The following is a 20,508-nucleotide window of genomic DNA, read 5'->3' as shown; positions in this document are numbered from 1 at the left end:
TTCTGCACACAACCCAGTCATGCTTACATGGCCTTTCCTCATCTACATGTGTGTCCTTTTCTTTTCTACTATAATAACATTTTCCCTGCCCCCCTTCCTCCCATAAAACACAGAGAGCGTGTAAGCTCAGCCCCGACCCCGCTCCCGCCTAACTGGTTGTGGTTAACAGCAGCGGTAGCCCGTGGCTTCTGCCGCTGCATCTTAGCCAATCAGATGGGTGAGACTCGGGAGAGCCTCGGGTCTCGTGCACATCGCTGGATCGAGATCGGGCTTAGGTAAGTATTAGGGGTAGCTAAGGGGGGAGAGCTGCACACTGAATGTTTTTTACCTTCATGCATAAAGGTAAAAAATCCTTCAGTTTTTACAACCACTTTAAAGGGCTCATTTGAGAAAGGACCAATTGACATTTACAGTTAGTAGTTGTATGTGGCCTTTGTACCCAATTTACCTGCTTGTTGTACAGTGCTTTAGAATTTTTTGCCACTTTAGAGAAAACCAGTGCACTACTTTATTTGGGCTATCACCTTGAGTGACATCAACAAGGTAACGACCAAACAGAAGAGGTGCCATGTGAACATGCCCTAGACCATGCGATGCCCATTGGTCATGTGGTTTCTGCTGATGGGGAGCATCAGCAGTCAAGCATGTAGGCAGGGCCACTAGAATAGGGAGCTCGCCCCCTGCAAGGTGAAACCCACCATCCATTGTAGTCATTTGCCACACATTGACTAAACCACACAAGTACCCTTTTGACCTCTATTTTTCTTTTATTTTGGCTTTCCAAAATAACAAATGTAGTAACATCTCTATAAAAAGTCCACATCAGACCAACATAGGGACAACTGAGTCTGCACAAGGGATTTGGTCTCCAAATGAGGGACAGTAGGGAGCTATGGTGTTTACAATTTATTAGACTCACTTAAGATGGCTATTTTAATCAAATAATGTTAAAACCACAGTATAAGAATGCTTAAACAGCTGCTTGTGATATATTCAAAACTACCAATCATAACCCATTCTTTATTGTCCTACTATTAGTCTTTACTATTAGTCGAAACATGAACTTGAACCTCTTGCTATGGGCAATTCAGGCAATTTCCCTCAAACACAATTATCCCATCTCACCTGAATAGTCAAATCTCTTTATGCACAATCCACTGATCATACATCCAGTGTCCTCCATTAATTAAATGTCCTCTTCCCTACTCCACCCTTCCCCCTTCTTCTCTCTCCTCTCTGCATGTTATGCGGAGCGTCCTCTCTGTGTGTGAACAACCTCCCCCCCATGAGTCTGTGCTTCCACCTCTTCTCCATCTGTCTCATATTCCCTATTTCCAGATCATCCCAGGGTCTTTTTCATTACAGTTCATTTTTACATTATTTTTCTTTTCATTTCTATTTGTTACATTCAGTCTATATCTAGCTAAATACACAAACATGTATACAGTTGTGCTCATAAGTTTACATACCCTGGCAGAATTTATGATTTCGAATAAGAGAATACGATTAACACAAAACCATTTCTTTCATTCATGGTTAGTGTTTGGCTGAAGCCATTTATTATAAATCAACTGTGACCCTGATCAAAAGTTTACATACCCTGGTGATTTTGGCCTGATAACATGCACACAAGTTGACACAAAGGGGTTTGAATGGCTATTAAAGGTAACTATCCTCACCTGGGAAAAAATATATAAAGTGTAGTCTCTCACGCTTATATCTACATCCTCACCTGTGATCTGTTTGCTTGTAATTAGTGTGTGTGTACAAAAGGTTAATGAGTTTCTGGACTCCTGACAGACCCTTGCATCTTTCATCAAATGCTGCACTGACATTTCTGGATTCTGAGTCATGGGAAAAGCAAAAGAATTGTCATAGGATCTGTGGGAAAAGGTAGTTGAACTGTATAAAACAGGAAAGGGATATAAAAAGATATTCAAGGAATTGAGGCTGCCAATCAGCAGTGCTCAAACTCTAATTAAGAAGTGGAAAATTAGGGGTTCTGTTGAAACCAAACCACGGTCAGGTAGACCAACTAAAGTTTTAGCCACAACTGCCAGGAAAATTGTTCGGGATGCAAAGAAAAACCCACAAATAACTTTAGGTGAAATACAGGACTCTCTGAAAACGTGGTGTGGCTGTTTCAAGATACACAATAAGCACACGCACTTGAAGAAAGATGGGCTGCATGGTCGAGTCGCCAGAAGAAAGCCATCACTACGCAAATGCCACAAAGTATCCCGCTTACAATACGCCAAACAGCACAGAGACAAACCTCAAACCTTCTGGCACAAAGTCATTTGGAGTGATGAGACCTAAACTGAGCTTTTTGGCCACAACCATAAACGCTACATTTGGAGAGGAGTTAACAAGGCCTATGATGAAAGGTATACCATTCCTACTATGAAACACAGTAGTCGCTGATGTTTTGGGGATGTGTGAGCTACAGGAAATTTGTTCAAAATTGATGGTAAGATGAATGCAGTATATTATCAAAAAATACTGGAGGAACATTTGCATTCATCAGCCAGGAAGCTGCGCCTTGGACGTACTTGGACATTTCAACATGACAATGATCCAAAACACAAGGCCAAGTAGACCTGTCATTGGCTACAGCAAAATAAAGTGAAGGTTCTGGAGTGGCCATCTCAGTCTCCTGACCTCAATATCATTGAGCCACTCTGGGGAGATCTCAAACGTGCAGTTCATACAAGACAGCCCAAGAATTTACAGGAACTGGAGGCTTTTTGCCAAGAGGAATGGGCAGCTTTACCATCTGAGAAGATAAAGAGCCTTATCCACAAATACCACAAAAGACTTTAAGCTGTCATTGATATTAAAGGAGGCAATACATGGTATTAAGAACTGGGGTATGCAAACTTTGATCAAGGTCATTAGGGTAGTTTCTGTTGTGATTATGACTTAGAAAGAGTAAACACAGTTTATTGATAATAAATGGCTTTAGCCAAACACTAACCATGAGTGAAAGAAAAGCTTTTGTGTTATTCATATTCTCCGAAAAATGTCCAAGAAATCAAATTCTGCCAGGGTATGTAAACTTATGAGCACAACTGTATATAATTGTTATAATTTCAAGCTTTACTCACCCATCTTTGGATAGTGCTTGTCTAAAGAAGTCATTTGCTGCTAATTTGATTGCCTTCTCTGGGGTAACAAGGGTTAAATTTACAGCAGCACCTGCAGAGAGAAACAAAGAATTCTAAACTTGGAGAAGCTGCAAATATTGCAACACTACAGCAAAAAGTTCAAGAACTTGGCAGCATCAGAATAAACACAAACTTGTGAGATGTTTTAACTACCTCCAAACTGTGAAGGGTGAGAACTTCTGTCAGATTTATATTGCTGTCTGTACTCTGGCTGGGGATGTTTTCTCCCACTTCCTGGTGTGTCAAATGGAAATGAAAAGAACCTATCCAACTGGCACCCTTTACCGTGCCTCGAGGCGCACTTTGGTAATGCAGCACTTTAATTTTGAATGAGATGGCAGTGTACCTTAAAGTGTTCAGTCAGAAAAGGGAGGAGCCGGTAAATATGACATACAATATATTTGCTGGCCCCACCCCACTCTCCATCCTGACACCGATCTCCTGTGGCTCACAGCAGCCGGCGGGACGAGAAGGGGAAGCAAGAAGTGCTGCGGGGGAAAAAGATGGACCAGGGGGGCCCAGGCAGCAGAAGGAAGGGCACTTGGAGAGGAGGGTGCTATCGGTGTGGCGGGTAGTGTTGCCACCTCATCCCTTTAAACACATATTAATTACACAGGTTCTGTGGCTGATTAAGGTAAAGGTAAGGTAAATAAACTCACTTGGTACCATACCTGCATTCAATTAGCCTCAGAACCTGTGTAATTCATATGTGTTCGGGTTTAAAGGGATGAGGTGGCAACCCTAGCGTCGGGGGCAGCATTTACTGGAACCAATCCCCTGTGATTCCCCCCTGCAGCAGCTGAAGAAAGGGAGAGGAGAGGGAGCTGGCTTTTTCCAGGGGATCGGTTCCAGTAAATGCTGCCACAACTGCAGTAAAGCCAAAGTAATGCCACTCTAGGTGAGAGACCAACTCTAACATGTTGTGAATTGGAACCCAGCGTGATGCACAGCTTATCTGTGAGATTCAGTAACATACACAAATCCAGAATATTGCTGCACTCCTTGGTATCTTTATTGAAGCATTAAAATTATGCAATTCACGCTACATTCAGCGCTTACTCAAACCTCATAGTATGAGGTTTGAGTAAGCACTGAATTTAGCTCGAAACGCATCACTTTTTAATGTTCCTGTCATACCTGTGATATAATTTTAATGCTTCAATAAAGATACCAAGGAGTGCAGCAATATTCTGGATTTTCTGCATGTTACTGTCATCACTGCACCGATCACACTCTCCTGTGCCAGATCCTTTTGCTTGTCAGCTGTCTGCCCCCCCCCCCCCCCCCCCGTTGAACTGATGAACAGAAGAGCTGGTGGTACCCTCTAATCAACGGCCCTGCTCAAACATATAATATAGGGAGTATAAGAACTAAACTACAAAAATATGTTTGAGTAAGTGCTTGTAATTTATTACTGCAGCCACTTAAAAATCTTTTGTTGTATTACACCAGGGGTAGGAAACCTTTTGAGCACAGTGTGCCAAAAAATGTTTTCCAAGAAATTGAGCGTGCCGATTTTATAACAAAAAAGTCAACTTCACACTCTCAATCACGAAAAGGATTTTTTTATAAGGTAAATGCTGTAAACTACTTTAGTAGTGAGAAATTAACATCCCGCACTCTCATGCCTCAGATCACTGTCCCCCCTGCAAATCTGTTTCACCACTGTACTACCCTGCACATCTGCCCCACCTCTGTACCCCCTGCTCATCTGTCCCACCATTGTAACCCCCTGTACATCTGCCCCACCACTGTACCTCCATGCACATCTGCCCCATCAATGTACACCTTTTCTCATCTGCTCCACCTCTGTATCCCCATGCTCTTCTGTCTCACTACTGAATCATCTTCTCATCTGTCCTAACACTGAACCCATCTGCTCATCTGCCCCACCAATGTACCTCCTTTTACATCTGCCCCACCCCTGCTTTTCTGCCCTAACACTGAACCCCCCTGCTCTTCTGTCCCACTGCTGAACCCCCTTATCATCCCTTCCACCACTGTACCTCCTGCACATCTGTCCCACCACTGTAACCCCCCTGTACATCTGCCCCACCAATGTTCCCCCTTTCTCATCTGCCCCACCACTGTACTACCCTGCACATCTGCCCCACCACTGTACTACCCTGCACATCCGTCCCACCACTGTACTACCCTGCACATCTGCCCCACCACTGTACCATCCTGGTCATCTGCCCCACCACTGTACCCCCCTGTACATCTGCCCCACCAATGTTCCCCCTTTCTCATCTGCCCCACCACTGTAACCCCCTGCACATCTGCTCCACTACTGTAACCCCCTGCACATCTGTCCCACCACTGTAACCCCCCTGTACATCTGCCCCACCAATGTTCCCCCTTTCTCATCTGCCCCACCGCTGTAACCCCCTGCACATCTGCTCCACTACTGTACTACCCTGCACATCTGTCCCACCACTGTAACCCCCCTGTACATCTGCCCCACCAATGTTCCCGCTTTCTCATCTGCCCCACCACTGTAACCCCCTGCACATCTGCTCCACTACTGTAACCCCCTGCACATCTGCTCCACTACTGTAACCCCCTGCACATCTGTCCCACCACTGTAACCCCCCTGTACATCTGCCCCACCAATGTTCCCTCTTTCTCATCTGCCCCACCACTGTACTACCCTGCACATCTGCCCCACCACTGTACTACCCTGCACATCCATCCCACCACTGTACTACCCTGCACATCTGCCCCACCACTGTACCATGCTGGTCATCTGTCCCACCACTGTAACCCCCCTGTACATCTGCCCCACCAATGTTCCCCCTTTCTCATCTGCCCCACCACTGTAACCCCCTGCACATCTGCTCCACCACTGTAACCCCCTGCACATCTGCCCCATCACTGTACCATCCTGCTCATCTGCCCGACCAGTGTACCCCCCTGCTCATCTGCCCCACCTTTCTCATCTGCCCCACCACTGTACATCTGCCCCATCAATGTTCCCCCTTTCTCACCTGCCCCACCACTGTACCTCCATGCACATCTGCTCCAGCACTGAACCATCTTCTCATCTGTCCTAACACTGAATTTATCTGCCCACCACTGTAACCCCCTTTCTCATTTGCCCCACGACTGTACCTCACGCTCATCTGGCCCACCGCTGAACCCCCTTATCATCCCTTCCACCACTGTACCTCCTGCACATCTGCCCCACCAATGTTCCCCCTTTCTCATCTGCCCCACCACTGTACCTACATGCACATCTGCCCCATCAATGTACCCCTTTTCTCATCTGCTCCACCTCTGTATCCCCATGCTCTTCTGTCTCACTACAAAATCACCTTCTTATCTGTCCTAACACTGAACCCAACTGCTCATCTGTCACACCACTGTAATCCGCTTTCTCATCTGCCCCACCAATGTACCTCCTGCACATCTGTCTCACCTTTACCGCTGTAAACCCCTGCTCATCTGCCCCACCAATACACCTCCTTTCACATCTGCCCCACCCCCTGCTTTTCTGCCCCAACACTGAACCCCCCTGCTCATCTGGCCCAAAACTGACCCCCCCTGCTCTTCTGTCACACTGCTGAACCCCCTTCTCAGCTCTTTCACCACTGTACCTCCCTGCACATCTGCTGTACCCTCCTGCTCTTCTGTTCCACCTCTGAACCCCTCCTGCTCGTTTTCTCCAGCTCGTTACCCTCCCGCTCATCTGCTCCACCGCTGTAAGCTCTTCTCATCTATGATATGCGTGATATGCAGGGTGGTGAATAGAAGCAGAGATGAGACACATTTTTTTAATTTCAGTTACTAATATAGCGCCGTCAATTTACGCACTTTACATATACATCAGTCCCTACCCTCAAGGAGCTTACAAAGGAGGAAACCAGAGTACCCGGAGGACACCCACGCAGGCACAGGGAGAACATGCAAACTCCAGCCAGATGGTGTCGTGGTCAGGATTCAAACCAGCGACCCTTTTTGCTGCCAGGTGAATGTGCTAACCACTACACCACTGTGCTGCCCATCTACCTGTCCTGGCACACTCATCCTGCTAATTCACATCTCGCATCCAGCCCACGTGCTTGTATGTGATGTCAAATACAAGCATATGGAATGGATGCGCAATGATGAGCTCAGGTCAGGGGCATTTTCTGAAAGCAGTGGGCCTGTGTGCAAAATCATAAGTTGGGCCCCCACAGCTAGGAAAAAGTGGTTGGGTGTGATTTTCATTGCGCTGTATACTGGCTCTGGCTTAAAGGGACACAGCATGCAGGTGTTCAGTAGTAAGTGACGCAAAGGTTCAGGAATAATTTCAACAAAGTTCCCAGAAGCTCAACAGTAATTCCACAAACTGTCACCTGATTGTGGTTTTCTCAATCACAGTGAAATCCCTTCTTACAGAGATGGTAGTGGCAACCAAGCAAGTCATCTTCCTCCAGATGGTGGGCGGGGCTAGCAGGACTGTGATTGGCTTTAGCAGTGGCCAAGACAGTCCTTCTCCTCCTCCTGGAAACAGGGGCTGCCCTCCCTAGCAGTACTGCACCCAATCTCTTCCCCATCGCAAAAGCTGACGATCGCAGCTACAGCAAAGTTAGAGAACCAAACAATGCTTACCATCTTTTACAATGTCGGAGGCACAGTGCCTCCCCCTCAGTTCAGGTGTGGTGTGGGAAATTCTGAAATTGGAATGCATTAGTGTCTCACTGACACTTCCCTGCACTGCTCTGCTGATGGGCAAAAGAGGCTTTGCGTTCTGCTTGCAGCACCAGTGTCGGGGGTTGCCTACCCCTGTGTTACACTATGTGATTTTTTCTGTGTTTTTTAGCTGTTTCCTGTTGTCTAGCTAAGCTCTTTCTCTCATCGTACTTGTGTATACTCCTCCCCCCCCTCTCTGTAGTCTTTCTACAGTTGCCTGTCATCATGTATGCATCTTTCCATGTGGCTAACAACATTAATGTTTTTCTACCTACAATTATCCCCCATTAAACGGAACATTCAAAAGGCTTTCCTCATCTGACATCCTCAACTTGTGAGTGTATTCATTGAGTTAAACTGTCTGAATCGATCCAAGGGATAAATGCAACACCAGGTCTTATAAGCCTTATATGTCACTGAAGATAAAGTTTATGGTCTTGTAGTTGAGTCAGAGCACCTTTGAAGACCTCATACTTGACCCTAAAAAGCTATTCGGTGTACTGTAAAAGTGCCTCTGCAAAGAATTCTGACAATCTGTAAATTATGGTGATCTTTCTGAAGATTCTAATTCTCATTCTGGTTTTATCTTGTGTATTCCTTGAATATCCTTATTTGTCACCTGCCCTGGCCTTTTTCCTGGTCCTTGAATAAGATAAGATGCCACCCTCACTAGGGTTGTCACCTTTTCTTCAAGCCAAACCCGAACACTTTGGGGGCCTGGGACATCTTTGGGTGCTCCAAGGAGAGTAGCAATGTGGTGCGCATAGCATTGAACAGTGGGCGTGGCCAAATTGCTCTTGCTGACATAATCTCCCTGTGTGTCCCCCCCCCCCGTGATGTCGAACCTGCCCCTAGACAGCCACCGCAGCTCCTTGATAGCAACAGATTTGTGTGTGACTATCTTGGTTACTTGGGCAGCAACAACCTGGTCTGAATAATGTGTCCGAAACCCAGACACAGGATTCAAAACCCGGACTGTCTGGGTGAATCCCGGACAGGTGGCAACCCTACCCTACACTGGTCCCTGGCTAAAACTCTGCCATACAATTTGATACTACTACTTCTCATCTGTTTTCTATGTGTCAGCAACTACTAGAATGGCCTACCTAAAGGAAAGAACCTGGAAGTTTGAGCTCTCTCATTATAAAGACAGGGCAAGCCTTATACCTGGTGCCTCAGAGTAAGCCTACATATGCCACTGGTGACATGGAGGAGTCGGCATTATCTTTGACGCAGTCAGGCTTGTCTGGGCCATAGAGACTAACGAGATGTATTTTCTTTCTTTGCACAGATACCTTAAAAGTGATCCATCTAGTTTTGGTACTTGGAAAGTTCAAAAGGTATTTACCACATCAACTAAAATGTCCACTTTATAATTTCTAATGCTGTGCTGTTATAACTAAACAATAACCACTGTAACTGAATAATAACTCTTCTAGAATTGGAAACTGGCGCCAGACTATTCTAAGTAATTATTCAAGCTGTGTTTAAAAAAAATGTAAACTTTAGGCAAATGCCAACCACATTATGTCAGCAGAAAAAAAGGGGTGTATACAAAAACTTACAAATGCAAACAAAAAAATGTAAAAAGGGAATTGGGATAAATTAAAACTACCCATAAATCATACATAAAAAGCATTGCCCATTTCAGGGCTGAAAACAAAGTATCTAGTTTATTTTAAATAATACAAAGCATTGGGGCATTCACATGTGTAATTATTTAACCTCACAGAGTACACTGTAAATCTAACCTCACCTTCTTTCAGATAAGTAAAAAGAAGAGTGATAGGTATGGCTCATAAAGATCGACAGATCGTCCGTTTTTTTTTTTTGCATGCAAGTCGCATATCAAAAATGAAGAGGTTACTAAAGTTACGAAAATTCTCGTACGACAGAAGAAAAAAATCGGTAGTGATGTCACGTGTTGTAGTGTATTTCTATTGTATTTTCGGATAACAACTGTACTGATTAAACGAAAATCATATGATCTAGTATCATATGAAAAAAAATGTTGTGTTTGTCCAATCGGATAATATCAGATGAACTGTCGTGATCGGCTCTCGAAAAAGCTCTGTACTAATGATCCAATTATCGTACGATCGATTCGAAAGCGGTATTTTTCATCCGATTTTCAAATCGTGTGTACGGGATCTGTGCATTAGATCTGTGTTCACAAAATACAAATATACTGGTACAGATACCAAGTATTTGCGCAGGTATCGGTACTCGCACAAATGCCCCCAATACCGAAATGGATACTTTGCAGTGTGGTGCCAATACAAAATGAATGGGCGTAAATTGCACTGCAAACAATTGCATGCGATTTGAACAGGAATGCTGTGCGATTCCTGTCCAAATTGAATGCAATTTCCCCCACCGCTCCTGTGTGTTATAGAAAGGGAAAAACGCCATCTAGTGAGCAGTTTAAAAAATGTTAGAACCCACAGTACATATCTGGCCACATGCAAATTAATCTACATAGGTGTCCTGGTCCGCCAATGATAGCAAATCACGGCTGCTGGAGGTACTCACAGGGCTGGAAGAGATGTAGAGGCGGTCTGCCCCAAAGCCGACATCCCATCCTCCCTATGCCCATGGGGTCCCAGAACTTCACCTCCAGCCCTGGAAGCACCTCCAGCGGCCCTGATATGTAGATTATTTTGCATGTGTCCAGATATGTACTGTGAGTTCTAACATTTTTTTTAAACTGCCCACTTGATGGCGCTTTCCCTTTCTATACACACACAGGAGCAGTGGGGGAAATCGCATGCGATTCAGACAGGAATTGCACAGCATTTCTGTTAAAATTGCATGTGATTCTTTACAGTGCGATTTGCGCCAATTTTTTTGGTATTTATGCAAATTGCTTCGCAAAGTATCGGTACTCGGTATCGGCGAGTATTTGACGGAAAGTATCGGTACTCGCACTCGCTGATAAAAAATGGTATTGATGCAACCCTACTTTCCACAGATAGTGGTAAATTTGAACCAGACATAACATAGAAGGGATAGAAGCTGTAATGAGGCACAATATATATTTATTTTGCCATGCTAACCTATGCTTTTAGGTCTAATAATTTCCTCCTGGATCAATACTCTCAGTTGTTCAAGATTTTAGAAACATATTTGATTTTTGTAGGGAGACTATTAGGCCCCTTTAACACTGGGGCGGCGTCGGCGGTAAAGTGCCGCTATTGTAAGCAGCGCTTTACCGTCGGTATTCGGCCGCTAGCAGGGAGGTTTTACCCCGAGAAAGGGTTAAAAACCACCTGCAAAGCATCTCTACAGAGGCGCTTTGCCGGTGGTATAGCCGTGCTGTCCCATTGATTTCAATGGGAAGGAGTGGTGTATACACCGCTCCTTCACCGCTTCGAAGATGCTGCTAGCAGGACTTTTTTCCCGTCCTGCTAGTGTACCGATCCAGTGTGAAAGCCCTTGGGGCTTTCACACTGGAGAGACAGCAGCGGCTGTTTCGGGTCGGCTTGCAGGCGCTATTATTAGTGCAATAGTGCCTGCAAACCGCCCCAGTGTGAAAGGGGCCTTAGAGGTATAAGTACTGATGAGGCATCCGCCAGTTTTTATTCCAAATCTAAAACATTCTGGTCCATGCGTGCACCAATAGCTATTGCCACTGTAAAATGTACCATTATCCCATTTATCTTTCTTTATCCGTCTTTTTTCGGCCTGATTCACACCTATGCAGGTTGCAGCTTGCATATTCCAGGTGCATTTCGCACTTTTCAATACATGCTTTTCATCCATTGAAATCTATGGAACCAAAAACCAGAGAAAAGTCCCTGTCCCCTTCCATAAAATGCACAGATGTGAACTACATCCATAGGAAACCATGTCAAAATGGACTGTAGTGTGTTTCTGCTAAAGCTGAAAACGCGCTAAAAAATGCATAGGTGTGAACCAGGCTTTAGGGCCTACTGCATTGGTCTTTTTTTTGGAAGCTTTCTTTCATACAAAAATGTGTTTATTAAAAGTTTTGCCCCCCTATTATTTCTAAGCAGCGGGGTGCCACATCTGAACATTTATTATAACCACTTGTTTATCGCATATGTCCTAAAACTGCAAAGTGGTGAATGCTTATTTACGTTCAGCTGGCCAGTGTGCCCAATAATGGCTGTGGTTTGAGCTGTCACTGGACAGCTCGGATCACAGGCACAGTATACAGAGCCAGTCTGAGTGACTCTGTACCTTCTGATCACTAAGATGACCAATGTAAAAAGTGTACTGTCTTAGCGAGCTCCCTTCTGTCATACCAGAGGAAAAGGAGGAAGTGAGTATTTTGTCAATGAAAAAATAAATAAATAAAGGGGGCAGCAGCAACAGACAAATTGTGAGGAAATTTGAACTAATTGTGGAATTGTTTTATAAACCCTTTTGCTCCCTCCCTCTCCTGTACATCTCATCTCCAGCCTCTTTCTAAGTGATCTGTATATTAACTCCTTCACCTCTCTTATCCTGCATCAGGCCCCATTCACACTAGCGCGTTTTTTGATGCATTTTGCATTTTGCAGAAATGCACGGGAATTTTTTTAACATGGGTTCCTATGGAACATGTTCACATCAATGCTTTTTTGTATCTCAGCGTTTTTGGAAAGGGTCGGGGACTTTTTTTCATGCAAAAAGCAGCGTTTTGCATGTAATGGTTTTCAATGGACAAGCATCAAAAACGCAAATCGCGGCAAAAACGCGGCAAAAACGCGGCTCAAAAACGTGGCAAGCATGAAAAAAAACCCTCCAAAAACGCTCAAAAGCAACATGCATAGGTGTGAATCGAGCCTAACTCCTCATCTCTATCTTCCCACTGTATGTGGCCTGTGTATTAACCCGTCACTTCCTCCTCCCTCTGTGTGTGAACTATACATACATTAATGTTATTCTGTATCTAGTGGACAGTTATTAAGCTCCATGTTTTAATCACCTTAGGGTAACTACTTTCCACTGTACTTTTATTTTTGTATTGTCTTGGTAATTTTATTTGATATGTTTTAAAACAGAAATTGAAACTTTCTTTTCAAAATTGTTGGTCTTTTTACCTTTATATAGTAAAAAATAAAACATCTAGTGGTTAATAAATACTAAGAGAAAGTTCTATCTGTCTCAAAAAAGAAAAGCAATCCAGTTTGGTACAGTGTTGAGCTGCAAATTTAAAATTGCCTAGTAATGGAAGTGATATTATAGGCTGGTACTCAAATGGTTATACTTATTGAGAGGAAATTTTCAAAACTGAATCAGCCAGAATCTGGAGCAGCTGTGCGTGACAACCAATCAGCATCTATCTTACATTTTCAAAGCTTAACTGAATAAGCTTAAGATAGAAGCTGATTGGTTGCCACGCACATCTGCTCCAGATTCTGGCTTCTCCACTTCTGATGTATTGTATGTATTATTGGTTGGTAATCTGGCCTCTATAGCAATCATATACAGGAAGTTTACTTTTGTAAAACTGACTATCTGCCCAAATCCTTCCTAAAGCCTACTGAGGCAAGATCAATTGACATCTCCACACAGCTAGTTTGGTGCTTCTTTCATCTGTGGCACTGATATTGGTCTGCTCAAGTGACTCAGACACATCATGAAGCCAAGATTGGTCACAAGTTGGATTGCATATGGCGTACAGATTAGAGACAATGTAGGCTCAAATTAAATTGTAAAAAAATCAATTAGTAAAAATAAAAAAACTACTGACACCGTCCACTGCCACATACCACCCACCCCCTTCCCCAGAAGCACTGTGGAAAAATATTAAAAAGGTGATTTGTGGGCGCAAGGCGCCACCTCTCTGAAATGAGTTTACCACCTCCCTGAAATGAGTTTACCACCTCCCTGAAATGAGTTTACCACCTCCCTGAAATGAGTTTACCACCTCCCTGAAATGAGTTTACCACCTCCCTGAAATGAATTTTTGCAGGTTGGGATGTCTGCCATATATCAACACCAAATAGCGCAAAGGGCTATTACCAATAGTAGGTATCCTGTCAGACAACACAGCCAAGGATCTGTGTAATATCCACCCAAACTGAAAATCCTATTGCAAATATGAAATTGATACCATGGGTACCAGATGTAACAGGCTAAATGTCCTCCAACCTCTAGTCAGGAGCAAACATCTACCGGATATGCCTTTACAATGCAGAAAGCAAGTACGTTTACAATAAGTGGAAACACTCTGGCCTCAATTTTTGAAGGGTTGCTCAGCACAGATTTCTTTAGAGGAACATATCAAGTTTTTTCCTGCAAATTAAACACGAAATGTTGCTGATAGCTGCAGGTTACAATCCCATTTTGAATATAATTTTGTTTTCTTCTAGTGTTCATACATCAGACACACACCTTTATTTTTTTTTTAAATGTTTTCTTGTAAATGAATTCCTATTATATGTGTTACGAATAATACATACACCTGAAAGTTTACTTACCTCTATACATGCCAAAGTATCCTTCTGAGCGTATTGTTTTAATAAGGCAGTCTGACCTGCAAATAAACCAACAACAGTCATTATCTGTACATTGTTCAATCATGTTATTTTATATATGGTAATAGTATTTTATATATGGTAAAAAAGCAATTCCAGCAACAATTGAAACCAATCTACTAATTCTATCAAGTAAATAACAACTGTTCTTAGATCAGAACGTTCGCTCGGTGTACCTTATTTAATCTGAGTTCTGTGTAATCCCCTGCAGAATAAGCATGCATAGTGCCATAATGGATCGGTAGGAGTGCTGCAGGAGTTTTCGTTCCCATACCTATACTGTAACATCTTTGTTTCCAATAACACTGATCATTATCAAATTTCCATAGTAGGTCGAAATCTAAATTGTGGCTGTGAGAAACTTACCACACACGTGTGGTATTGCTGCGAAAGTCAGAGCAAGCACAATATATCATACACCAGACCTCCTGTGTATCTCTAAACTTGTAAGCTGACCCTTCCTTTCTGTTAAAAAAAAACTTGTAACTTATAAACGCTTTTAAAGCATCACCTAAGGATAATTTAATGTACGGTAGTTTGTCGTTATACATGTAAAGTGTGACATGTTTGTTATCTATTTACACAACATTGGTTTTTATATTATACCAAAAAATTGGGCATTATATTGTGTGTGTGTTCACCAAAATTCATTACAAAGTGTATTTTTTCCAAAAAAATTGTGTTTGAAAAACAGCCATGCAAATATCATGTGACATAAATTGCAACAGCTAACATTTTATTCTCTTGGGCCTCTGCTTAAAAAAATATATAATGTTTTGGAGTGCTAAGTAATTTTTTAGCAAAAAATTGCAGATTTTTACATGTATGAGAGAAGAGTCAGACTTGGCCAAACCCACCATTCAGCACAATTTGGCCAAACCCAGCATTCAGCATGGCAAAATAAGGGCACTGCAGTTAGCCCCACCCATTCTCCACTCCTAATCCCCCTTAGTACCGATTTTATATACTTCCCAGGTATAGTTATGGCCTTGGCAACCAAATACTGACACCCTATAATAACATAGCTAGAGAGTGTCATTGATTGCTATGGAAAACCTGATCACTGTCCTACGTCATGTCTTAGAAGTGGGGTCCAATGTGAAGCTACAAAAACAACAAAGGGGAAGGCGCAAACACCTGGTGCATTACCCAAGAATTTTTTTTTTATTCAAAGGCAATGAAACCTATATATTCGGGTGAGGTCAGGTGATCTGTGTTCTGTGCCACCCGGACTGCTGTCTGGGTGGATGTGTGTCGTCTGCCACGGGCTGCTAGGCCGCAGATTGGGCCTATCCTGGGGGCATCTGGCTGCTAGGCTCATGACAATGGTGGAGGTGACGATCTGACATTATGCAGTGCATGTTAACGCACAAAAAAGAAAGCATATCAATGCTGATAGGTTACAGCAGTACAAAGTGTGAAGAGAAGAGCTCACAGGACTACAGATCCCAGCATGCCCAGGTTGCTATGACATTGTCAGCCATGGTCACCCCAGGATGGTGCTGGAAATGAATAGAAGGAAGTTCTATTCATGTACTGTACAGGGCGGGGGAGGCTCATCTTGTCCCATTCCTCAGCAGCCTGGTACAGCCCAGCGTCCTCCTGCTCCGCCCTGTCCTCCTTCCGCCTGTCTCTGCCAACACCGACCACCACTGCCGGGAACTGCTAGCACAGCTGTGCAGGCATCAGAGGACCGGCGACGTGTGAAGGGCTCGCCTCGGTCTTTTTCCACACAGCGCTGCCACCTGGTGGTGTAGTGGGAGGGAGACGCGGAGAGTGCAGTGATAGTGAGGGAGTTCTATCACAAAACATTGCAATGACCAAACATACTGTACATTACAATGTCCTGGAAAGCGTTGGGTACCGCGGCTGTGCAGGACATTGCTGTGTCAGACAGCCCGCTTGTACTGAGCCTGCACTCGGTGCGGGTTGCACCACACTGTTTACAGGTGGCGGCGCCCCCTACCGATGTGCGCTCTAGGCCGGCGCCTACCTCGCCTAATGGTAGCACCGGCCCTGGATGTAGTGTTGTGGAGGGGGTGCTATGAGAGGGAGCCTGCAGCTGTCACCTGTGCCCTGCCCCCGAGCATAGTGCTAAGGTCATGTGACCCCCCCGTCTTGGCCCTGGTTCCAGTCATATGCTCTATTGATCTACTGAACATCCTTCCCCCGTCCATAGATCTCCTGCTCTGTATGTACAATCACTCATGCCCCATACTTGGGAAAAAGGAAAAATTAGAACAGGGAACAAAAGGGGATAAAATGAAAATATGGCGGAGCACTGCATGACGCTGTGACAAATTTCCACCATATAAGTTAGTCTCTGTTCATATCTGCACATTCCAGTAATGTGCACAGAAATGCACATTTCCACGCAATCCTGGAACATGCAAAAATATGTGCCTCGCGATTGTAGTGCCATTTAGGCCCCTTTCACACTGGGGCGGTGGGGGCGTCGGCGGTACAACAGTGCTATTTTTAGCGCTGCTGTACCGTCATTCTTGCAGCGGTATTCGGCCGCTAGCGGTGCGGTTTTAACCCCCGCTGGCGGCCGAAAAAGGGTTATAGCCGCGCTGTCCCATTGATTTCAATGGGCAGGAGCGGTGAAGGAACGGTGAATACACCGCTCCTTCACTGCTCCAAAAAAGCGGTTTGCAGGACTTTCTTTACCGTCCTGCCTGCGCACCGCTTCAGTGTGAAAGCCCTCGGGCTTTCACACTGAACAAACAGCAGAGGCTGTTTAGGGGCGGTTTGCAGGCGGTATTTTTAGCGCAATACCGCCTGCAAACCGCCCCAGTGTGAAAGGGGTCTTATTGTAAATGTCACCCCAAACGTGAGATGCTAATACAACAAATGTGGCAAAATCTGCAGTAAATAAAACAAACGGAAACACACCATAAACTACTTTGCCACGCTTGTCGTGCATAGGGCAGCGCACTGAAATCAATTGGCTGCTCTATACATTTTGGGCAAAAAAAATAAAAATGGGTGTTTGCCATCCAGGTGTGTGTCAGAGGTGTAACTGGGGCCTTCCTCATTTCACCATGTATGGAATGCTTGGAGAGCAGAAATCAGCATTTAGCACAAAAAAAATGTCCAACAGTGAAAGGGCTAAAATGACCCTCAAAATTACTATCTGAGCGCTCACCCCTCCCACCTCCTCTGGCAGTGGCAGTTGCTCGGGTTTGCAGACACTACACCCCTTCCCCCCATAGCCCCGTGTGTAATATGCTGCATCAGCTAAAATAGAACTGAAGACAAACATTTTTTTTTCATTTACAATAGAGTAAGGGAGGGCTATAACCTCTGTCATTTTTTCTTTGCCATCTGTGTCCCCATTGGGGGGATTTCGCTTCACTTGCTTTCCCATAACCCAAAAAGAAGTGAGAGAAATCCCTCAAAGTGACATAATCCCCGGGTGTCACCAGAACTAGTGTCCCTATTGGAAGATTTCCCCTCTATTTTCTGTTCTGGTGACAACCAAAAATCTGGAATTTTCTTTCACTTTTGGTGGAAATGGTAAACATGAGAAACAGAGGGAGTGACTCTCCCTAAAGGGGGCGTAGACATCAATAAAAACCCGACAGGGGTTCTAATCCCTCTCCACTCCATCCAACACTAAAATAAGAACATTTTCCTTAATTTATAATTGAACATAAGGGTGAGAAATGGAAAATTATTATTTGTGTGTGTAGGGGGAAGGGAGGATAAGGTACTTGGTTTGACAGTTAACCACTTGCCACCCAGGCCAATTCTGACATTTCTCTCCTACATGTAAAAATTATCATTTTTTTGCTGGAAAAAATTACATAGAACCCCCAAACATTATATATATATGTTTTTTTAGCAGAGACTCTAGCCACTTGAGCCCCGGACCATTATGCTGCCTAAGGACCAGAGGTCTTTTTCCAATTTGGCACTGCGTCGCTTTAACTGCTAATTGCGCGGTTATGCAATGCTGTACCCAAACGAAATTTGCGTCCTTTTCTTCCCACAAATAGAGCTTTCTTTTGATGGTATTTGATCACTTCTGCAGTTTTTATTTTTTGCGCTATAAACGGAAAAAGACCGAAAATTTTGAAAAAAAATGATATTTTCTACTTTTTGTTATAAAAAAAATCCAATAAACTCAATTTTAGTCATACATTTAGGCCAAAATGTATTCGGCCACATGTCTTTGGTAAAAAAAATGTCAATAAGCGTATATTTATTGGTTTGCGCAAAAGTTATAGCGTCTACAAACTAGGGTACATTTTCTGGAATTTACACAGCTTTTAGTTTATGACTGCCTATGTCATTTCTTGAGGTGCTAAAATGGCAGGGCAGTACAAAACCCCCCCAAATGACCCCATTTTGGAAAGTAGACACCCCAAGGAAATTGCTGATAGGCATGTTGAACCCATTGAATATTTATTTTTTTTGTCCCAAGTGATTGAATAATGACAAAAAAAAAAAAAAAAAAAAATATTTACAAAAAGTTGTCACTAAATGATATATTGCTCACACAGGCCATGGGCCTATGTGGAATTGCACCCCAAAATATATTCAGCTACTTCTCCTGAGTATGGGGATACCACATGTGTGGGACTTTTTGGGAGCCTAGCCGCGTATGGGACCCCGAAAACCAATCACCGCCTTCAGGATTTCTAAGGGTGTAACTTTTTGATTTCACTCTTCACTGCCTATCACAGTTTCGGAGGCCATGGAATGCCCAGGTGGCACAACCCCCCCCCAAATGACCCCATTTTGGAAAGTAGACACCCCAAGCTATTTGCTGAGAGGCATATTGAGTCCATGGAATATTTTATATTTTGACACAAGTTGCGGGAAAGTGACACTTTTTTTTTTTTTTTTTTGCACAAAGTTGTCACTAAATGATATATTGCTCACACAGGCCATGGGCCTATGTGGAATTGCACCCCAAAATACATTTAGCTGCTTCTCCTGAGTATAGGGATACCACATGTGTGGGACTTTTTGGGAGCCTAGCCGCGTACGGGGCCCCGAAAACCAATCACCGCCTTCAGCGTTTTTAAGGGCGTGAATTTTTGATTTTACTCTTCACTGCCTAACACCGTTTCGGAGGCCATGGAATGCCCAGGTGGCACAAAACCCCCCCAAATGACCCCATTTTGGAAAGTAGACACCCCAAGCTATTTGCTGAGAGGCATGGTGAGTATTTTGCAGCTCTCATTTGTTTTTGAAAATGAAGAAAGACAAGAAAAAACTTTTTTTTTTTTTCTTTTTTCAAATTTCAAAACTTTGTGACAAAAAGTGAGGTCTGCAAAATACTCACTATACCTCTCAGCAAATAGCTTGGGGTGTCTACTTTCCAAAATGGGGTCATTTGGGGGGGTTTTGTGCCACCTGGGCATTCCATGGCCTCCGAAACTGTGATAGGCAGTGAAGAGTGAAATCAAAAATTCACGCCCCTTAGAAAGCCTGAAGGCGGTGCTTGGTTTTCGGGGTCCCGTACACGGCTAGGCTCCCAAAAAGTCTCACACATATGGTATCCCCGTACTCAGGAGAAGCAGCAGAATGTATTTTGGGGTGTAATTTCACATATTCCCATGGCATGTTTGAGCAATATATCATTTAGTGACAACTTTGTGCAAAAAAAAAAAAAAAAATTTGTCTCTTTCCCACAACTTGTGTCGCAATATAAAATATTCCATGGACTCGACATGCCTCTCAGCAAATAGCTTGGGGTGTCTACTTTCCAAAATGGGGTCATTTGGGGGGGTTTTGAACTGTCCTGGCATTTTATGCACAACATTTAGAAGCTTATGTCACACATCACCCACTCTTCTAACCACTTGAAGACAAAGCCCTTTCTGACACTTATTTTTTACATGAAAAAGTTTTTTTTTTTTTGCAAGAAAATTACTTTGAACCCCCAAACATTATATATTTTTTTTAAAGCAAATGCCCTACAGATTAAAATGGTGGGTGTTTCATTTTTTTTTTTCACACAGTATTTGCGCAGCGATTTTTCAAACGCATTTTTTGGGGAAAAAACACACTTTTTTAAATTTTAATGCACTAAAACACACTATATTGCCCAAATGTTTGATGAAATAAAAAAGATGATCTTAGACCGAGTACATGGATACCAAACATGACATGCTTTACAATTGCGCACAAACGTGCAGTGGCAACAAAATAAATACATTTTTAAA

At 43.6% G+C, this 20,508-nt stretch overlaps 1 protein-coding gene across 2 annotated transcripts in view; it reads right to left on the bottom strand.

Annotated features, from left to right (window-relative positions):
* The window catches only part of SLC25A22 (solute carrier family 25 member 22), a 186,192-nt gene that overhangs the window by 78,688 nt on the left and 86,996 nt on the right, over window positions 1–20,508 (bottom strand). For both annotated transcript variants that reach the window (XM_073604846.1, XM_073604845.1), the window contains 2 exons: window positions 14,273–14,328; window positions 3,108–3,198 (listed from right to left, as the gene is read on the bottom strand). In XM_073604846.1, coding sequence (XP_073460947.1) covers window positions 3,108–3,198; window positions 14,273–14,328 — 147 coding nt within the window. The remainder of the gene's footprint in view (window positions 1–3,107; window positions 3,199–14,272; window positions 14,329–20,508) is intronic.

This window comes from Aquarana catesbeiana, linkage group LG11 (genome assembly GCF_042186555.1).
Source record: "Aquarana catesbeiana isolate 2022-GZ linkage group LG11, ASM4218655v1, whole genome shotgun sequence".
Classification (NCBI taxonomy): domain Eukaryota; kingdom Metazoa; phylum Chordata; class Amphibia; order Anura; family Ranidae; genus Aquarana; species Aquarana catesbeiana.
Note: the sequence above shows the minus strand (reverse complement) of the source record. Positions and strands in the feature narration are given on the sequence as shown.